This window comes from Sardina pilchardus, chromosome 4, assembly GCF_963854185.1.
Source record: "Sardina pilchardus chromosome 4, fSarPil1.1, whole genome shotgun sequence".
NCBI lineage: Eukaryota > Metazoa > Chordata > Actinopteri > Clupeiformes > Clupeidae > Sardina > Sardina pilchardus.
Genome location: NC_084997.1, coordinates 15,897,227 through 15,918,091, shown reverse-complemented (window position 1 = coordinate 15,918,091; position 20,865 = coordinate 15,897,227). Strand labels below are relative to the sequence as shown.

At 41.3% G+C, this 20,865-nt stretch overlaps 2 protein-coding genes across 2 annotated transcripts; both read left to right on the top strand.

The window, feature by feature from the left end:
- Nucleotides 1–4,754: 4,754 nt before the first annotated feature.
- Nucleotides 4,755–5,470, top strand: LOC134078016 (gamma-crystallin M3-like). Its single transcript, XM_062533645.1, has 3 exons — nucleotides 4,755–4,766; nucleotides 4,853–5,095; nucleotides 5,192–5,470. The coding sequence occupies exons 1-3, from the start codon at nucleotides 4,755–4,757 to the stop codon at nucleotides 5,468–5,470; spliced, it is 534 nt and encodes a 177-aa protein (XP_062389629.1).
- Nucleotides 5,471–10,691: 5,221 nt separating this feature from the next.
- On the top strand, nucleotides 10,692–11,447 carry LOC134078015 (gamma-crystallin M3-like). Its single transcript, XM_062533644.1, has 3 exons — nucleotides 10,692–10,744; nucleotides 10,831–11,073; nucleotides 11,169–11,447. The coding sequence occupies exons 1-3, from the start codon at nucleotides 10,733–10,735 to the stop codon at nucleotides 11,445–11,447; spliced, it is 534 nt and encodes a 177-aa protein (XP_062389628.1). The 5' UTR covers nucleotides 10,692–10,732.
- Nucleotides 11,448–20,865: the final 9,418 nt, after the last annotated feature.

Below are 20,865 nucleotides of genomic sequence, written 5' to 3'. Positions count from 1 at the left end.
CTGTAAAATCATCTCTTGAGAATTGATCTTAATGCCTTAATTAAAAAAAATAGTAAAAATCCATCCGCTAAGGACACCAATTATCTTTATGATTGAAGAATGTATCGTAAATAAATTATATGTTCTTCCTTAAATACAGGGGAGTATTTTACCCCTATGTTAAATTCCCATAAGAGCAGGAGGATTTTTTATATGTTTTTATTTTTAAAGACCAGCTATCTCTAACCTGACTTTCGCCAGATCCTGTAGTTCGCTGTCTGCTTCACACAAGGATCTGGGACTTCTCGATAGAAGATGTATTTATGAAGGCGGGTCCTTGTAAAACATTCTCGCATGTGATTTGATAAACCACTTGTCTGTTATCTTGAATGACGTGCTAGGCTTCTTCAAGCTCTTGCCAAACCCGGTCGGAAGAAGAGTAAAAACATCCTTGCCACCAACAAATGTCTTCAAAACTATTCTCTGTTAATCTTTTAAAGAATGAATACTCGATAGATTCGACAAAACGGTTGAAATAGCAGAATCAATGTCAGCACAAGACTCCTCGCTGCGTGCCGCCATTGTTATTTGAATCAAACACTCGCTTCGGCGCTCCTGATTGGTTGCTAATTTTTTGATCACTGGCAGGGGTTTGGATTGCCCTCGCGTCCAGACCCTTGTGTGGAGCTCAGCCTCTGGTGGAGCATGGCGGAACTACAAGGGTCTGGCGAGAGTCAGGCTAAGCTATTTTATGGATCCAGGATACTATGCATCCTGATAAAGTTCCCCTGGCCTTTGGAATTAAAATAGCCCCACATCATCAAATACCCTTCATCACAGCTAGATTGGCATGGTGTTTTTTCCGGTTAGCCTATTAGCCTGTTTGATGCTCGTTGAGCTCAATGCAAATCAATGGTCAATACTAACCATTGTATATAGCATATTATACAACAATTGGGTTCTATGAAGCTGTTTCTTTGTTTCTGATTGGCCGAGAGACATTCCATGAGTTGAAATATCATAAAAATTACTTTTCACAAATAATAAATCACTCCACATACAATGTGAAGTTGTGAAGTGTAAAACAACGGTCACGTTGCATCCAAGCTGAAATACAGACGCTCAGAACATAGTATATGATGGAGGTGGATTTTAGCTAGTTGTATGGCATGTAGGCTAAGTAAAATAGTGATGTTTCAAAGCTAAAAGCATGTCCTTGCCAGACGCTATGCAAGCTAACGTTTATTAGGCTACATAGCTTGGCTTTTGGCCATAGCAACCGTGCTTTTAGAACTAACGACTGGCCTTTGGCCATAGCAACTATCCATTTAGAACTAGTAACGGCAGTTTGTCCTGAACGTAAGAGAAATTTGTGGCGGAAAGAAGTAGTTGCAAGACAGTTTTAGCGACTTAAACGTTTACATAACAATGGGAAATTAACACAAAAAAACAAGTGGTAGAATTATATAAAAGCAATATAGCACTCGTGATCATGGGTTGTTGCTGGATATTCCCACGGGTGTTGTTCGGCCGTAGCCACGAGGCCGGAGGTTTTTGGACAAAAGACCCACTTGTGCTATATTGCTTAAATAACCCACTTTATTTCTCTTCCTTTTTTCCCCTATACCTCACCTGTGAGGTAAACCATTACCTGTCATCAGCCATCTTTGTGCCTGGCCCTCATCACACCTGAAGTCCCATCCCTATGACTGCCCTACCATCGCCTGCTGTGGTCCCCTTGCCCGGATTCCTGGCCCACGCATCCTAGCGATCTATTACTTTCCAAAAATGACTGGACAATTTATTCCCTACACTGGACTATTTGAACTTTCTGATACTACAAATGACTTTACTGTAACTGACCCTAGGCAGATGGGTTGGGCCCTTTTCCTCGCCCCTGTTACTCACGGGCTCTCTTTGAATGTTTAACATTCTGTAAAGCACTATGAGATGTGTAATGTTTTGGCGCTCTATAAATGAAGTGAAATTAAATTGTAATTGAAATTGACTTTATGTGAGTCTCCTTAGGACTGTACTAATGTAGGCTATCCTAACTCAACTTTGACTAATGTGATTGGTGGGGGGGGGGGGGGGGGGGAGAAAAAACATATACTCAGGTAGACATGTACATGAGGATAGAGGATGAATAGTATACAGTAGGCAGTTACACTGACAAGATTCAGCAGTAAAAGAAGCAATATGTGGCAGGGAGGGTTTGCATACGATATTACCAGTGGTCCAGGGGTTCCTCCCTTTGGGCAATTCTCCATGCAATTTAACGCAGTTTGGGAGGGACAGAACTTTACATTACACATTACACATTACAATATATTGATCATTGCAATCCCTCCTAAACTTTTGGGGGGTTCCAGGTCCTAATCAGGAGGCTCAGACACCCCAAAACCCCTCATAATTTGAACTGTGAGTACAATGCCAGACAGCCAAAGCCATCACTTTCAGTTTCCCCAAACAAAGCGAAAGGCCCTGAACAACCCTGAATGACATTTGAGGCCCACACTTTTGAGCACATATTTGAAAAAATACAATGGACAATGACCATTTCACAACATAAGCATTAAGTTGAAGTTACATTTTTGTTCCTAATCCCCACAAACAGCCCCATACACACACACACACACACACACACCTTAGACTTAACTTAGAGGAACTAAATCAATGGCTGGGGTTTTCTAGAGGAATCCTGAGGCATTCAAGTATTTCCAATATTACCCTTTTATCGCCATTGCGAACTAGAGGCTCCCTAGGGTAAAAAAAATGGCAGAAGGCACCAGCAATGACGAAAATAGGAACCTGGATTATGAAATCTGTACAACCCACTAATGTAATAATTTACCAATAATGTAATAAAAAATCTCCTGATATCTCAATCAAAAATGCTATCAAACATCATAATTTTTTAACCTATTGTGTTTTAACCTATTGCTACTTATCGTAGCATTCGTGTTAATGTCCCTACATTGTAAAACATTTTTACCATATTGCTTTATAGGTGGCTAATAGACTCCATTGGCAGAAGTGGAAAGAAGATAAAGAACATGAAAGTAATATACAGTACATAACTTAAAAACTCAATTTAAAAGCCTATGCCCAATTAAATGCAGGCCCCGTTTACTGGCCTAGAGTGACTGTACAAATAAAGTCTCAATTAGAAGCCTGGTCTGGTTTTTATGGAAGTTTTTTTGGATTTATACAACCTCCAAAAGTCCACCAGATCATGATGCTTTGATTACGCACACAAAAGTTAGAATAGATAGCACTGCTTCAATCATAATTTTTTGGCAGGCAGTGTTAGTCAGATGTTAGTCAGTTCCTATATAGCCTGTTTTCAATCAAGTTCATTTGGCCTTAACCAATAGGAAGTCATCCCCGCATGACATCATCTGAACCGATGGCAGGCTCGCTCTATGGTGCCCGCTGCTGCTCGAACCGGGGCATTCTGCAACAGCACCACTACCACCCTCCCACCGCCGCCAGGCAGAGGTACTGGTCCAAACGGATTCGACAGCAGCGCTCCCGGTCCAAGTTGAAGGACTCCGCGCAGCAACATTCCTGACCTGAGCCAACCAAACTGGGAAATTACCCACTCCAGCTCAACAATGCAAAAGAATCTCTCAGGCCTGCACACGGCACTCCTTTCCTCTCATTCCCCACACAGTTATAGCCTGTGCTCTGCCTTGCCCATCTCCAGTTGTAGTAGAGGTGTCGCCTGAGGCAGCGCCACACAAACAACACTTCCCGCTTCCCCATATAAACCCATATGCGGGCACTCTGGCCCCTGCGGGTCCCTAGGTCTCGCTCTCCCTCTGATAGGTGCTTGGGATGACGTGCATGCAAAGACTCAACTGGATTCTGCGCACAGTGTGAAGGGGATTCACACTAAAATGTTCATGCCCTCCGCTGCAATTCACACCAGTGTACCTCATGCCAGTTTCCCCTCACCATGTAGCCGCTCTGAGGCAGGATATCAGCAAGCTGGCAGCAAACCAAGCTAGCTAGTGCCAGTGGAGGACATAAACAGGTTTTTTGTTCAAAAGAAGGTTCAGACAGATTCAGACAGATTACTCAGAACCAAATCATCACCAGTGTTCGCTAGGAAGAATGGCTAGTCTACATGGACCTTTGAAGGAAGTGGTTTTCCACTTTGAAATAATGCCCAGACGCAGGAAGCATCAGCGCTTTGCTATCAGAGCAGAGGTGAGGGAGTTCAACGTCCATCTCTACCCCCGAGTATTCTCAAGGTGCATAGATGCAGCTCCTGCTCCTCTGAGACAGGACAGCGTCTGTGCGCTAAAGTTTTTGGACGACTGAATTCTGGAGGCTTACAGGTGAACTGGGCAAAGTTCTCCCTCACCGCATTAGTTGGACTCAAGCTTGACCTCAAACACTTGATCGCCAGAAGGGAAGTGGACCTTCATATTTGTCACCCTTCCGCAGAGGGCACAAGGTTGCAGTGCTGGAATGTACTAGATTTCCGGCACTCCTCAGACTCCGCCCTGACATCTAGTAGGAGGGGTTGTGGTTCCAAAAATTAGCGGAGTGCTCTGCACCTACACCGACCAAACACGCCCCCTGAACAAGACTGCTACGTGGCTCAGGCAGTTGTTCATGCATTATCAAAACAAAGGTTCTCCAACTGGCTGACTTTACACAATAGGGGGCACTTTTTCTTTGAGGTTGGTCAGGTATAAAAGTAAGGGGTTAACACAGCCAGGACATCAGTGCTAACCGGTCTCGGAAGAACTACAACCGCAATCATGATGGGCAAGGTAAGTTAAGAGGCACCTACCATTATGTATGAATCATATCTAACTAGTTGTACTGTTTATTCACCTCTCACCTCCACTTTGAACAGATCATCTTCTACGAGGACAGGAACTTCCAGGGTCGCTCCTATGAGTGCATGAGCGACTGTGCTGACATGAGCTCCATGCTCAGCCGCTGCCACTCCTGCAGGGTGGAGAGCGGTTGCTTCATGGTCTACGACCGCTCCAACTTCATGGGTAACCAGTACTTCATGAAGAGGGGCGAGTACTCCGACTACCAGCGCATGATGGGCATGAGCGACTGCATCAGATCCTGTCGCATGATCCCCATGGTAAATCACTTACATGTCAGATTCTACTAATAATTAATGGTAATTTTGTAAAGAGGGGTAAAATGCTTACTGAACTTTTAACTCTGTCCTATACAGCACAGAGGACAGTTCAGAATGAGGATCTACGAGAGGGAGAGCTTCGGTGGTCAGATGATGGAGCTGATGGACGACTGTGACTCCATCATGGACCGTTACCGTATGTCCGACTGCCAGTCCTGCAACGTGATGGATGGCCACTGGCTCATGTATGAGCAGCCCCACTTCAGAGGCAGAATGATGTACATGAGGCCTGGCGAGTACAGAAGCTTCAGGGAGATGGGAATGAACAACATGAGGTTCATGAGCATGAGGCGTATCATGGATTCCTGCATGTAAACTGTTAAATCTGTAGAAATGCTTTTAAATTTCAAATCACTTCTTCCGCTTGATTTAAACTACCTGGTTTAAACAAATATTTGTCTACATGTATTTATGCAGTAACACGGAAATAATTAATGCTCACCTGGCATTTCAAATAAACAAGTGGAAGTGTATTCTCCCGATTGTTTTTTCAAACATGTTGCACAGGGGTCATAACTGACTGTTTCATTGTTTTACGTGAGCCTCAAAGTTTAGGCAAATTCTGACATGAATGAAAGTAGTAAATCAACACTGAATACAGCACAAAAAAGGTTGTGCTTTTCTAATAGATCTATTTTAATTTCCAATCCCATAATCAGACACAAACTCTATAATACTTAAAACATGACACAAACGCACACACACACACACACACACACACACACACTTGTGGGGAAAAACGTAACCTTAACTTTTCACTGGCAAAATTTCCATAAATGCCTCTTTTTTTTACAAACAATTACTTCAGTTGTTCAGTGTTTCTTGAATAACAACAAATGTTGTTCATTTATAGAAATATTTAAATGTGTCCTGTTATTTTTCACAAACTTTCATTTAAAGGATTGAAGGAAATATCTGTACAAATGTACAGATATTGTACTGGCAGAAAATTGCTAATACATTTTTCTTCCTTATTACCGATTTTCTTTCAGAGCAGTTTGGTTGAGACGCAAACTAGTAAGGGAGACAATGTCAGTGTTTGGAAAGATAGACAGACAGATGACTATGGAGATATAGATGGGTTGCTACAAAGAGAGATACATTTCCCCTTGGGGATCAATACACTAATCCAGCGAAACACGGAAGTAACACAACGCCGCCATTACTGCGTGCCTGGCTGCTAAGATTAGCCCGTTGGTTCCATAGGCGGCTGTTGCAGAGGTTAGCTGTCATTAATACACATCTTAATACCTTATGGTGTTAATAAATTACCTTCATTGGTAAGTTTTGGTACAGTCTGACATCATTGATCCAATGTTCCCTGTCACCTGACATTTTCATTCATGAGCGGGACCTCTTGTTAGACATTCTCTGACAGGATACTTTCATTGAAAAGCACAGGCAAGTGTCACTCGTCACATTCGCAGGCACGCAGTAATGGCGATATTCAAGATGGCAGCGCCCATAAAGTTCGCGCTGGATTAGTGTATAAAGTATCTATCTATCTAGAAATATAATTGCTTAAACACAAAGGAAATGTCCGGGGTTTGTGCACATTTTCAGCTGATGGTTAACCTGAACAAACTTAAGTTTTTGTCTGCTTGTCTGTAGGCACTAGGCAGGTTTAAGCAAAAATAACCAGTTCAATTTTCACACCTTTCGTTGGTGTAATATGGGCCAAGGAAGAGGGCAGCTACACAAGACTATTGAGTTTGGATAGTGCTGCCAGACACTGTGTTTCACCCTGGTGGGTGTCTGTTTTTTTTCGCGCCGGCAGTAAGGTGCATCCTGCCATGCAGATTACTACAACACCTGTGTCTGCTAGTGTCTCTAAGTGCAAGTGTGTGTGTATATTTGTGTGTGTGTGTTACTAGTGGTCGACCAATTATTGGCCGGGCCGATAATTAGTATTTTTATAATAATCAGTATCAGTTATTTTTCCCACCTATAAGCCGATATTTAAATGGATAAAAAATGAAACGCGCTACTTTGTAAAGCATCTCTCACTCCCTGTATTTGCTACCCTGTTACTTACTTACTTACTTACTTATCCTCTTCGTCCCAGTTGGGGCATAAGGCTGCTACCCTGTGGTCAAGAGCATTGTCCCACCCACTACACCATCTGATTTGTTAGTCAGCACGAATCCAGCCAATCAGGATGAACTGAATGCACAGAGAGATTTGACTTCTCTTGGAGGCAGTGCACAAACTTTCAGAGATTCAGAGATTTCACAGAGATTCAGCGGTAGCCTACGGAGCTATTTTTCGAAAGTAAGGTAACATACATTGCTGAAGCTGCAATGAATAGCATTCTCTATACTGAAGTTACAATGACACCACTTTGCAAGCTATTGTCTCTTTGATCCAGATCCATACTTAAAGCGTCCACTTCCTTCATTTAGCTCATTCCATTAGCTCGTCTCATTGCAAATTCAGCTCCGTCTTGTACCCCCCTTCTCCGACACTCTTCTCCTCCTCAGCTAGCAAACATGAAGTTTGATAACATTCCAATCGGAACCCTTCCCGACCCCCAGACGTTCAGCGGAATACAATAAAGCGGAATTAATGTATGTTCCATGTAAACGCCAATTCGGAATTATTATATCCATCTAAACTCAAAGGAGAATATTTTAATTCCGAACTATTTAATTCTGAATAATTAATTCGGAATTAAAAAACATCATGTAAACGTGGCCACTGACAACATTATGAAAGAGTGCTCAATCTCTACTATAATAAAGTAGTTTTTTAAGCATAAAATAATGTTATATGTCTGAATTAATCAATGCGAGTTCAGAATAGCTGAAAATGTAATTCAATTAATTAGTTACACCTGTGTTTCCAATACAGTTTCATGTGAAAGTGACCCATTAGTGACTTGAGCCTATGTGATGCCACCTTATAGATCACAATGGCCCTCATTTATCAACCGAGCGTAGAAACCAGAGTATATCGGAGCGCAGAAACCATCTTACGACAAGGCTCACGTGTGATTCATCAAACTTTCGTATCACTCCAATTCTAGCGTAAGAATAAACGTGTGTTGACAAATGTGCCGGCTGGAAACAAGCGTAATTTAAATATCACGCCCTATGCTCGTTTTAATGGCCTCGCCCTAGAATTTACAACATGAAGGTGCATTATATACGTCCAAAAGAGATCATTAGTGATCTCGAGCCACAGTGACGTCCAGCTGAACCTTGTCAATTTTGACATCTAGAAGCTGTCATCAAGGAAGGTGGGAAACTCGAGCGATTTAAGCGCAACAGACTTTATTTTCGCAGAGAGAACGCATCATACTGTAAATACATTCATTACAAAACCATACAAAATATTCCGTTAACTGCACACGTGTATTAATCTCATAGCTGAATCAATGTATAATAGTTGGCAAAATACGGTAAAGGATGAATAGCCTACAGTAGGCAGTTACACTGACCAGATTCAGTAGTAAAAGAAGCAGTACATGGCAAGGAGGGTGTGCATACGATATTGATTGGTGGTCCGGAGGTTTCTCTGTCAGGCAATTCTCACTGCAATTTAACGCAGTTTGGGAGGAACAAGAAGCAATGTATTGATTATTGCAATCCCAATCCCAAATCCCAAACTGTTTCTACTTCTTTTTTTTCAATGCCAGACAGCCAAAGCCATTACTTTCAGTTTCCCCAAACAAAGCGAAAGGCCCTGAACAACCCTGAATGACATTTGAGGCCCACACTTTTGAGCTCATATTTGAAACAATACAATGGTCAAAGGTCATTTCACAACACATAAGCATTAAGTTGTAGTTACTTTTTGTTCCCAATCCACATTGACAGCCACACACACACACACACACACGTAGACTTGACTTAGAGGAACAAACTCAATGACTGGGGTTTTCTAGAGGAATCCTGAGGCATTTCCAATATTACACTTTTATTGGCATTGTAGACGTAACTTGACTTATTGAGTCAACCTATTGTACAATTCCTGTCAATATCCCTAATAGGTGTTCTAAATGTTTTACCACATTGCTTTATAGGCTACTTTAGACTCCAATGGCAGAAGAGGAAAGAAGATAAAGAACATGAAAGTAATATATACACACCATAAAAACTTATTTAAAAGCCTAGGCCCGATTAAACATAGGCCCCTTTTATTGGCCTGGTTTGACTGGACAAAAAGACAAGCCTCAGTTAGAAGCCTGAGTCTGATTTTTATGGATTTTTTTTTGATTTATGAAACCTCCAAAAGCCCACCAAACCGCCTGCTTGAGCTAGTTCTATGCTGCTTTGATCACGCACACAAAAGTTAGAGTGGACGGCACTGCTTAAAACATACATTTTTAGGCAGGCAGTGTTAGTCAGAGTACCTAAATGTTTAAAGTCCCCATATATCCAAAAGGCTCTCTTTCAATAAAGTTAATTTGGCCTTAACCAATAGGAGGTCATCTTCGCATGGCATCATCTGAACCGATGGCAGGCTCACTCTCAGGTGCCCGCTGCTGCTCGAACCGGGGCATCCTGCCCCTCTGCACCCATGCTCTTGTCTAGAGTCCCGGGTGACGTAAGCTGCGAGCTAATAGCAGATCTGTTCAACCTTGGCGACGTAACGATGTCATTCCTCGCCTCGGATAGGGAACATGAAGGGGCAACTGGAAATCCAACATTTCTGAGAACACCATTACTTTACATTACATGGACCTGAAGGAAGCATTTTTCCATAAATATTAGAAAGCTAGATACCGCATTGTTATATTAGGTGGCATACACCTTTACTTTCTACGGGCAGCACTTGCTGGGAATCAGGGACACTTGTCTGATTTCCAATCAGAGACACCTGTTTCTTCATTGGCCTCCAGTAATTGCTGCCCACACCAAGATGGCGGTGCTATTTACGTACACTCTTGAGCCCAATTCGGTATCTAGCTTTCTAATATCTATGCGTTTTTCCACTTTGAAATAATACTCAGACACAGCAAGCATCTGTGCTTTGCTGTCAAAGGAGAGGTGTGGGAGTTAAACATCTTTCTGTTTGGGCTATCTCTATCTCTCAAGGTGTATAGATGCAGCTCTTGCTTCTCTGAGACAAGACGGCATCCGCATATTAAACATTTTAGACTATTGGATTCTGGTGGCTCACAGGTGAACTGGGCAAAGTGCTCCCTCACAGCATTAGTTGGACTCAAGATTGACCCCAAACACCTGATAGCCAAAAGGGAAGCGGACATTCACACTTGTCTGGTGCCCTTCCGTAGAGGGCACAAGGTCAATGTAAGCCACTGCCTGAGGCTACTATGCCTGCTTGCAGTGCTGGAATGTACTAGCTTTGTTGTGGTTACACAAATTATGCCTGGTCAGAGCGCTCTGCACCTACACCGACCAAACACGCCCCCTGCGCAAGACTGAACAGCTGTTCATCTACTACGTGGCTCAGGCAGTTGGTCAGGCATTATCAAAACAAAGGCTCTCCAACTGGCTGACTTTACACAATAGGGGGCACTTTTTCTTTGAGGTTGGTCAGGTATAAAAGTGAAGGGTCAACACCACCAGGACATCAGTGCTAACCGGTCTCGGAAGAACAACAACCGCAATCATGATGGGCAAGGTAAGTTGAGAGGGACCTACCATTATGTATGAATCATGTCTAACTAGTGGTACTGATTATTTATCCATCACTTCCTCTTTTAACAGATCATCTTCTACGAGGACAGGAACTTCCAGGGTCGTTCCTATGAGTGCATGAACGACTGTTCCGATATGTCCTCCATGCTCAGCCGCTGCCACTCCTGCAGGGTGGAGAACGGTTGCTTCATGGTCTACGACCGTTCCAACTTCATGGGTAACCAGTACTTCATGAAGAGGGGCGAGTACTCTGACTACATGCGCATGATGGGCATGAGCGACTGCATCAGATCTTGTCGCATGATCCCCATGGTAAATCACATAATGTCAGATTCTACTAATAATGAATGGTAATTTCATTAAGAGGATTAAAATGCTTACTGAACTTTCATATCTATACTTTACAGCACAGAGGACAGTTCAGAATGAGGATCTACGAGAGGGAGAACTTTGGTGGTCAGATGCACGAGATGATGGATGACTGTGACTCCATCATGGACCGTTACCGCATGTCTGACTGCATGTCCTGCAATGTTATGGATGGCCACTGGCTCATGTATGAGCAGCCCCACTTCAGAGGCAGAATGATGTACATGAGGCCTGGCGAGTACAGAAGCTTCAGGGAGATGGGAATGAACAACATGAGATTCATGAGCATGAGGCGCATCATGGATTCCTGCATGTAAACTGTTAAATCTGTAAAAATTCTGCTTGAATTAAACTACCGGATTTAAACTATTATTTTTCTACATATTTTTATGCAGTAGTACAGAAATAATTAATGCTCATCTGGTATTTCAAATGTTTACGCAAATTCTGACACAAGCAAATCAACACTGAATATAGAGATTGAGAACGTGACGTAAAACGCAACGCATTTTGGGAATCGGTGGCCCAAAACTTGGGTTGTTTTACTGACGTGCGGGAACAACGAAGTGCAGTTGTTGAAATGCCGTTTACCTGCTGTGTTATAAAATTCAATAGAGTAACATGAAGGTTATCTTTTATCGTTTTCCAGCGTGGAAAAATAAAAGTACACGCCATGTTTCAGAGGTGACAAAAAGGCAAGGAATGGCATGGATGGCATCAGTAAGGAAGCGCAAGATTATGTTCTGTTTTTCACACAATTTTTTCACGCTTAGTTTTCATTATTATCATGCCAGATCATAGACCAAGAACACTAGTTTACATGGGCTGGCATTAGGCGAGCCAAACATACCCATAATTCTTTGTGTTTTGATGAAGTTACGGATTTTCTTTTTCAGAGCAGTTTGGTTGACCTCCAAAAAAGGGAGGCTTGGTAAACCCTGCCTGATCTGCATGCGATTTGGATTTCACCCTCAAGCTCAGGCTGGAAACCTGCACATCAGTCTCTCCTGCCTCCTGTCCACATCTTCTGGGTCCAATCACAAACTAGCTCATCCAAAAGGCGCACCCAGATTGTTGATCTGATTGGTTGAAGGACTATCCAAAAGTCTGCATTTTGCCCACTGATCATGCCTTTTGTGCAGTAGAAATAAAGCGCAGACTCCCCAAACTAATGTTCAAGATTGGGCTTAGTATGGTGATAGCCAGACTACAAACAAGGTATAGTGGAAGAGTAAATGAGCCAATGTCAGTGTATTGGAAAGATAGACAGACAGATTACTATGGAGATATGGATTACAACAAAGAGATATACAGTACATATAGATATAATTGTTCAGACACAAGGGAAATGTCTGGAATTTGTGCACATATTCAGGTGATGGTTAACTGTAACACATTTGGCAAGAATATGTTTCTGTCTGCTTGCCTGTAGGCAGGTTTAAACAAAATCTACAAGCTCAATGTTCACAACTTTCATTTGTGTAGCATGGGCCAAGGATAAGGGCAGCTACACAACTTTAGTATGAGTTTGAATAATGCTGCAAGATAAGTGATAAAACGAGGCTTTACATAGCGTTGTCTGGTCATCCTAGCTCAACTCGTTTCACTATCTCCAACCAAGATGAATAGGAGCGACTATGTCAAGCCAGGTGTAAGTAATTCAGGATATGGGCGCATTCATTCCCCCAAAGAACTCACAGTTGGAATAAAAAAAGATGTGGAAAATAGCATCATTCATACAAAGTGAACAACCGCTTTTGATATAGGTCAACAACGAAGTAAAGTTTTGCTTTGTTGAATGAGGAATCATGGTCATTTCTGTAAAACAGCGGGAGTAGGTGTGGCAGACCAACTGAATGCAAATGTACCTATGTACTCACATGAGACTACTTCCTTGTCTCAGCATGCAACATCATTAAAGGAATAGTTTGGAATTTGGACATACTGTAGGACCTCGTTTAGTCGGGGTAATATAGGTCGGTGGAGACCATTTTCAGTGAATTTCCAACTATCAACTATATCTGGTGCCGGAGATAACGCAAGTCAACGGTAACATCCAGCCTGCCACTGAAAACAGTCTTTATCCACTCCACAGAACACCCGAAACAAATAAATTATAACGTCAGACTATCAATGCACATGTGTTGATAGAACAATGTTAGAAATAAAACTAACCTTGCATCACATTGCAATAGCCAATTTTGTTCCCTGTATGGCAGTAGCTGATTGATATTGAGAAGCTAGTCCCTCAAAATGTAATAAATCATTGAGTTGCAAGGTTAGTTTTATTTCTAAAATTATTCTATCAACACGGACATGTACATCAATAGTCTGACGTTTTAATTTACTTGTCTCGGGTGTGCTGTGGAGTGAGTAAGACTGTTTTGGATGTTACCGTTGAAAGGCGTTAGCTCAGAACCAGCTTAGTAAAGGGGAACACTGCAACTTAAGGAAGGGGTTAAACGCGATAAAAACTGTCTCCACCGACCTACAGTATATCACCTCGGCTAAGTTGGAAATGAGGTCCTATGTCCAAAATTCCGAACTATTCCTTTAAGAGAGCGCTTGTCCCTGTGAAGTTGCACTTAGTATGACCATACAGTGCCGTCCAGATGTATAGGCACCCTTGGTAAAATTGATTAAAAACAGGTAAAAAAAAATATTCTGCTGGTAATTTATTGTAATTTTTCAATTACATAAAATGAAGAAAAATCCAACATTGAAAGGAAGCAAATTATTTTGAGAAAAAGGAAAATCTCATAAAGAAGTAAATATTTTTAACAAAAACATGTCACTCACAATTATTGGCACCGCTACTGGTAATACCTTCTTAAACCTCCCTTTGCCAATAAAACAGCTTGTAATATTCTTCTCTGACACCCCATAAAGATTGAGAATACAAAGTAAGGGATTTAAGACCATTCATCTTTAAAAAAAAAAAAAAAAAAAAAACCTCCCCAGATCGTCCAGATTCCTACAGTAGGTCCACACTTGTGCATTCTCCTCTTTAACTCATCCCACTGTTTTCCTATGGAGTTCAGAGGACTGCAATGGTAATGTCTGAAGCTTGATTTTGTGTTCAGTAAACCATATTTGTTTTGATCTGGTCATTTGTTTTGGTTCATTGACCTGATGAATGATCCAATCATGACCAAATGTATGGCCTTGGCAGAGATTGATTGATTTCCTTTGAAAATGTTCAAGTTTTTCTTGGTGTTCATGATATCATGCACCTTAATTAGGTTCCCAAGGCCTTTGGGAATTAAAACAGCCCCACAATAGCACAGCCCATCCACCATAATTCTCATTAGGCATGGGATTCTTTTCAGTATAGTCATTCTTCTATGTCTGACAATAGACCACACTCCCTGACATGTCATGGTACCATTCAGTAACTCCTGCCATTTACATTGTTAATTAAATGACTGGACTGGCTTTAACCTGACATGCCTCATGCCTCTGAGTGACTTCATTTTCATACTACTACAGTAGGCTATTCATCAAATGTCTATCAAGACGCAAACAACGAGTAGGCTATGTTAATAATTCTAAGGCTACTACAATTAAAATGATAACCATATGGAATTAGGTAGACAATCTGGGGGGTATTCCATCAACCTCGCTAAACAAGGCGGCGCTCAACAGAAATAGCCTGGCTTGAACTAGTGTAGACTTCCACTTGAAGCTAAAGCCGTTCCATTAACTCAAGTTAGCTGCATCTTGCCCTCGTTTATTCAAACGAGGCTAAAATCAGCTTCATGTCTGCTCGTGCACGAGGTAGAAAAGTAGACCAAAACCATAGATTGACGAAAAGAGGATGCATGTCGTAAAATTAAGGCAAACTAGAAGATTTCAGTTCGATTTACAAGCGCCATCTACAGGATTTTCATCGGAAGTAATCAAATTGAACTCGAGAGAAAAAAATAGATACAGTTGCCTAAAAAGGAGAATAACGAAATCGTAGGCCTAGGCCTACTGTAGCCTAAATCGCTTAACAGTTATGATGGTTTGAATTGGGACTTTGATTGTCTTCACTCTGAACAAAACGAGTGAATAAGTAGGCTATTTAAACTCAAAACAACTTTGGCAGCTATTCAACATTGATAACGTTTGTAGATTAAAAGGGTTCACTCTAAAATATTTTTTCGGTGGTCATAAAATAAATTAGTATTGTCCTGGGAGTATTGGGAGAAAACCTATTGTCTCCCATAAGCATATTTCTGCCAAAGTGTTTGTGAAATATTATCTGAAATGCAATTTGGCTTTCAATATGTCATTTCATAGGCCTAATTTAATTTGTGTAATACAGTTGGTTTGATATCCGAAACTATAGGCCTGATCAATAGACTATAGGCTATGAAGCGGTTATAATTATTATAGCCTTTAAAATAAGCTGTAGGCTGGCTTGCCTCATCGTATAGCCCACTGACAGCCTGCCTACTACTGTCACTGAACAAGCTACTGTAGCCTACATGACCCTTTATCAATAGTGATGCCTTTCATTAAAGAGTATAACTAAACATGTCAATATTAATGTGTTAACATAGCCTATGTAAATTCATGGCATGGGAACCGAACCTGAGAACACGCAAAACATATCTAGTATGAAATCCTGTTACGCTGCGCATGACACCACGAAAGACGTAGGCCTACTCTGTGCAGAGCCGCAAGATTCCTTGGATCACACACAGATCAAGTTCAAACAATGTAAGTTGCATAATTTTCAGAAATTCTTTGAAACTAGCGAATAGGTAGCCTTAATCAATGCTTGCAACACTGTCGGAAAAAAGTTTCTCCTTCTATTTTTTAAGTTGTAGGCTACAGGTGACGAAAGCACAGGTTGACGGAACCAACGGTTTGGGACTCGTTTTCCGACAGGTGTTTTTTTTTGCAACACAGATTAATTTAGCTCGGCAGTTAGCCTGCCACCGACCAGGTTATTTCAGAAGCATATGTTACCCCAGCAACTCAGCTGAGATTCCTGTTAGCGGGAGTAATGGAACCGAACTCTCTCTGAAATTAGCGAGGCTTATCAAAGTTAGCCGCGATTTACGGTTAGCTCGCTTGATGGAATACCCCCCTGTTGTGTTTCCCGAGTAAATACATGTAGCAAATACAGCGCCTCCACAATTATTGGCACCCCTGGTTAAGATGTGTTCTTTAGCTTCTGATAAATTCTTTTTTTTCCAAATAATGTAGGACCACAATGAAAAAAAGCGTAAAATCCAACCTTTAATACAAGTGCATTTATTTAGAAGGAAAAAAAATCCCACATTAAGAAATAATTATTTTACATCAAATCATGTGTGCCACAATTATTGGCACCCCTGATGTAAATGCTTTGTACAACCCCCTTTTGCTAATAAAACAGCACCTAATCTTGTCTTATAATGTTTCACAAGATTAGAGAAAACAGAAAGAGGGATCTTCGACCATTCCTCTTTGCACAAAATCTCCAAATCATCCAACGACCTGGGTTCTCTCCTCTGCACTCTCCTCTTCAACTCACCACACAGGTTTTCAATGGGGTTGAGGTCTGGGAACTGAGATGGCCATGGTAGGAGCTTGATACGGTGTCTGGTGAACCATTTCTGTGTAGACTTGGCCATATGTTTAGGGTCATTATCTTGCTGAAAGACCCAGTGACGATCCATCTTCAGCTTTCGGGCAGACGCCACCAGATTTTGATTTAAAATGTCCTGGTATTTCAAAGCATTCATGATGCCATGCACCCTAACTAGGTTCCCAGGCCCTTTGGAAGATAAACAGGCCCACAGCATCACCGATCCTCCCCCATACTTCACAGTGGGCATGAGGTGCTGTTCTGCATACTCATCTTTTTGTTACGCCAGACCCACTTAGAGTGTTTGTTGCCAAAAAGCTCTAACTTTGTCTCATCCGACCAAAGCACACGGTCCCAGTTGAAGGCCCAGTACCGCTCCAGACGTTTGTGCTTATGATTTTGAGTGAGAAAGGTTGTTTTCCCTGCATGCCTCCCAAACAACTTGTTGGCATGTAGATAGTGCCTGATGGTTGTTTTGGAGACTTTGTGACCCCAAGATGCAACCATTTGATGCAATTCTGTAACAGTGAGTTTTGGAGATTTTTTTATTTCTCTTACCATCCTCCTCACTGTGTGTGGTGGCAAAATAAACATGCATCCTCTTCCAGGCTTGTTTACCACTGTTCCAGTTGTTTTAAACTTCTTAACGATTCCTCTGACTATAGATATGGGCAGGTGTGCGAGTGGCTATTTTCTTATAGCCATTGCCTTAGTTGTGAAGGTCGACACACATCTGCCTTACTTGAACAGTGTGTTCCTTTGTCTTTCCCATGTTGAAGATAAATGGCCTCTGTGTCACGTCATATTGATAGCCCAGGGAAACAGGATGTTAAGAATTACTAATTAAATGTTCCTACATACTCTGATTGACTTTGTAAACTACTGTAGAAATGACAGAAATGACAGAAATACTTTAATATCATTTATTTCCTAGGAATTGTTAGGGGTGCCAATAATTGTGGAACAGGTGATTTTATGAAGAATAATTATTTCTTAATGTGGGATTTTTTTCCTTCTAAATAAATGCACTTGTATTAAAGGTTGGATTTTACGCTTTTTTTTCATTGTGGTCCTATATTATTTGGAAAAAAAATGAATTTATTAGAAGCTAAAGAACACATCTTAACCAGGGGTGCCAATAATTGTGGAGGGCGCTGTGTAGTATATGGAATAAAGCCCAGGGTTTCCCGCAGCGCTTTCCTGCTAAGGCGGCCGCCTTAACAACACAGGGCTGCCGCTCTAACTAGCGTCTTCAATAAATAAATAAATTATAATCATAATATATGATTAATAAATTATATCATAATATATTATGTATAGTGATATTCGCCGTATTACTCTGTCATGTTTTCTCCCTGTCATTCCAAACCATAGCCGCTAGTCTCCCTTCTCTGTAGAACGCATAAAAAAAAGAAACTTTTTCAAATCGAGTTGGCCTATGCGCACAGGCGACGCGCTCATTCAGCATGAGTATTTGATATCAGGTGCCACTTCCACGCATATCTCAGAGTGACTGCGAACACAAATAGCCTAAACCTAGCTAGGTTTGACGACTCTCACAGGAATGGTTCTCCGTTGAATCTACCAAATGTATGGGATGAGCGGCATAACACTTTTGAGCGCTTTATCTTTTTTTTTTATCACTCGTCTACTATGAATGCATAGCCCACTGCATCTTGTAATTTGTTGTGACAAACACTTGTGCCATCTAGCCTACAGCTAACAACAATTTGTGACGGCTATTCATTCACGTGTTGTAAAATACTGAAATTGTCTGAAGTTTACACAGGCTAGTTTAAACTTTAAACTGTAGCCTCTTGTCTCCCATGCCAGTTTCATTCATCCCGACCGGGCGGGACGCACGTTTCTGTTTTGTAGAAATAATTCCTGAATGTTTTTGTTCAGAGCTGAACATTAGGGATGCACCGATCCGATATTTGGATCGGATATCGGCCCCGATATGAACAAAATAGCTGGATCGGGGATCGGAAAAAATGAGCCGATCCATGGGCCGATCCGAATTTAATATAGTCTCAAAAAAAGGCTGAGCCATGACGCGCAACCAGCCATTTAGCGCAGCTCACTGCTGCGGGTTAGAGTGTGCCTCACCTCACTGTGTGCTCTGAGTGTCTAAATTCATGGAGATTTATTATTTAGTAATAACTGTGAACTTGAATTTGAATGCTGTTCCAAGTTGCTGCTGGTGTACAACTGTTTATTTTTAATACGAGTAATATAATCAATAATGATGATGATAATAATAATAATAATAATAATAATAATAATAATAATAATACATTACCTTTATATCTAAGTGTTATTTTGTTAGATTTTTTTTAGGAAAGTAATGTTTAGTTAGGGAAAGAATGAAGAATGAAGTCAAGCCTGATGCCTTTAGTCTTTTCCACATGGTGAGGTATACAGTTTATTAATTAACAATGGTATCGGATCGGTATCGGATATCGACCGATACGCAGAGCCCAGGCATCGGTATCGGTATCGGGACTGAAAAAGTCGGATCGGTGCATCCCTACTGAACATGCAACTGTATTTGACAGATGACAGATTTGGTTGCTAGTGACAAAATATTAGCGTTCAATGTGGTACGATCTCGCTAATTATGTTTTAAAAAGCATTAAAAACGTTCCGGCTCTCTTAGGCTATATGTGACCCTGTAAAGCGGAACCAGTCATTTCGGTAAAATTTATTAAATTAAGTTATTGTGCTCACGTGAACGGCCATAAACTAAGCTTTCCAACAATATGTATATCGAGGGTATTACACAAACTATCGCTAAGATAACCGCATCCAAAGTTGACATGGTTCTCCTGTCACGATATGCCAGAAGAGGAGAAATCACCTGTTTAAGCGGCGCGTGCACAACCGGAATGACAGCAAATGTGTTGAATCTTCGCCGGGTTTAACAGTCAAAACGTATGTTTTTCTGTGAAATGCGTTCACGATATGAAACTGTAGACTGTATACAGTCAAATTATGCGAAAACGTGAAATTCAACATTTTAACCCGGAAGTAGGGTTGGGCATCGATAACCGGTTCCGTCTTGGAACCGGGTTTAACTTATCAATTCCATCGACATCGTACGTCTTTTTTGTTATCGATTCCCTTAACGATTCACTCAGCCTGCATGACGTCGGACCTTTTCCGGTTTTCCTGAAATTTTGTGTTACTACACGCCCTCTGCGACGACTCATACTACAAGTCAAATCGTGTAAGGGTAGTAATACCAGCAATATGTTAAAACATTTGTCCGTGAAGCATGGGATTAAGCTCCAAGAGTGTCATGTGTTTGACAGACTACGGAGGGGTGCTAACGTTGCCCGGTCCAGGGCTCCAGAGTGCATATGCGCCCAAAATGTTTAAGAGTGTGCCTGAAAATAATTCTAGGTGCACCTGACGCTGCTCGGGTGAAAGCATACGTTTCCTTCACAAGTTTTAATTGTAGACTATGCGTGCAACTTTGCCAAACTGTATAAGTAACCCCCTTGGCCCGCTCTCTCTCCCTCTCCCTCTCTCGTGCGCGACACCCGCCCCTCGACATGCACATTCACAATCGTGAAAGCAATGACGCATAGAAGACAACTAGCGACATTATAATTAATTTCGGTTAGCATCATAGCGTAGGCTACTGCACAAATTTGATTCAAACTCTTGCATTCAAGTTGACTGATCATCTCATGTTTTCCAACTCTAAGACTCAAAAGGGCCTGTCCCAAGGAGACAAAGTATTAGCCTACCTTGCAACTTAAACACACGTGGGGAAACTGAACAGTCCAACCAGTAGACTATAATAAGCTAGCCAACTATGCTACTTTGTTTACAATTTGAGGCTTCAAGCCGACAGCTGAATTAAAGAGGCAGAGTTGTAATATGAATAGTCATGAATGTCATGAATATCAGAAATGTCAGTAGTACTGTAGGCTATAGATTAGAATAAAGAATTATATAATATTATATATATACACTGTAGGCTATATATACATCTTTATAATTCTTTATAAAGAATATGTATATTCCTTATTGTGTTTTAAATAAAGACAAGCTTTTTCTACGCCTTATTGTTAAAAAATCATTCACATTATATGAAAGGAGAGCGATAAAAGGTGACCTTTTGGTGTTAAAGGCGATGCAATGAAAAATGTGGGTGCACCTAC

Excerpts from the sequence above, each read along its gene's own strand:
- LOC134078016 (XM_062533645.1), top strand. Across the intron at positions 5,096-5,191 it reads CCTGTCGCATGATCCCCATG|CACAGAGGACAGTTCAGAAT; the intron begins GTAAATCACTTA and ends TGTCCTATACAG.
- LOC134078015 (XM_062533644.1), top strand. Across the intron at positions 11,074-11,168 it reads CTTGTCGCATGATCCCCATG|CACAGAGGACAGTTCAGAAT; the intron begins GTAAATCACATA and ends TATACTTTACAG.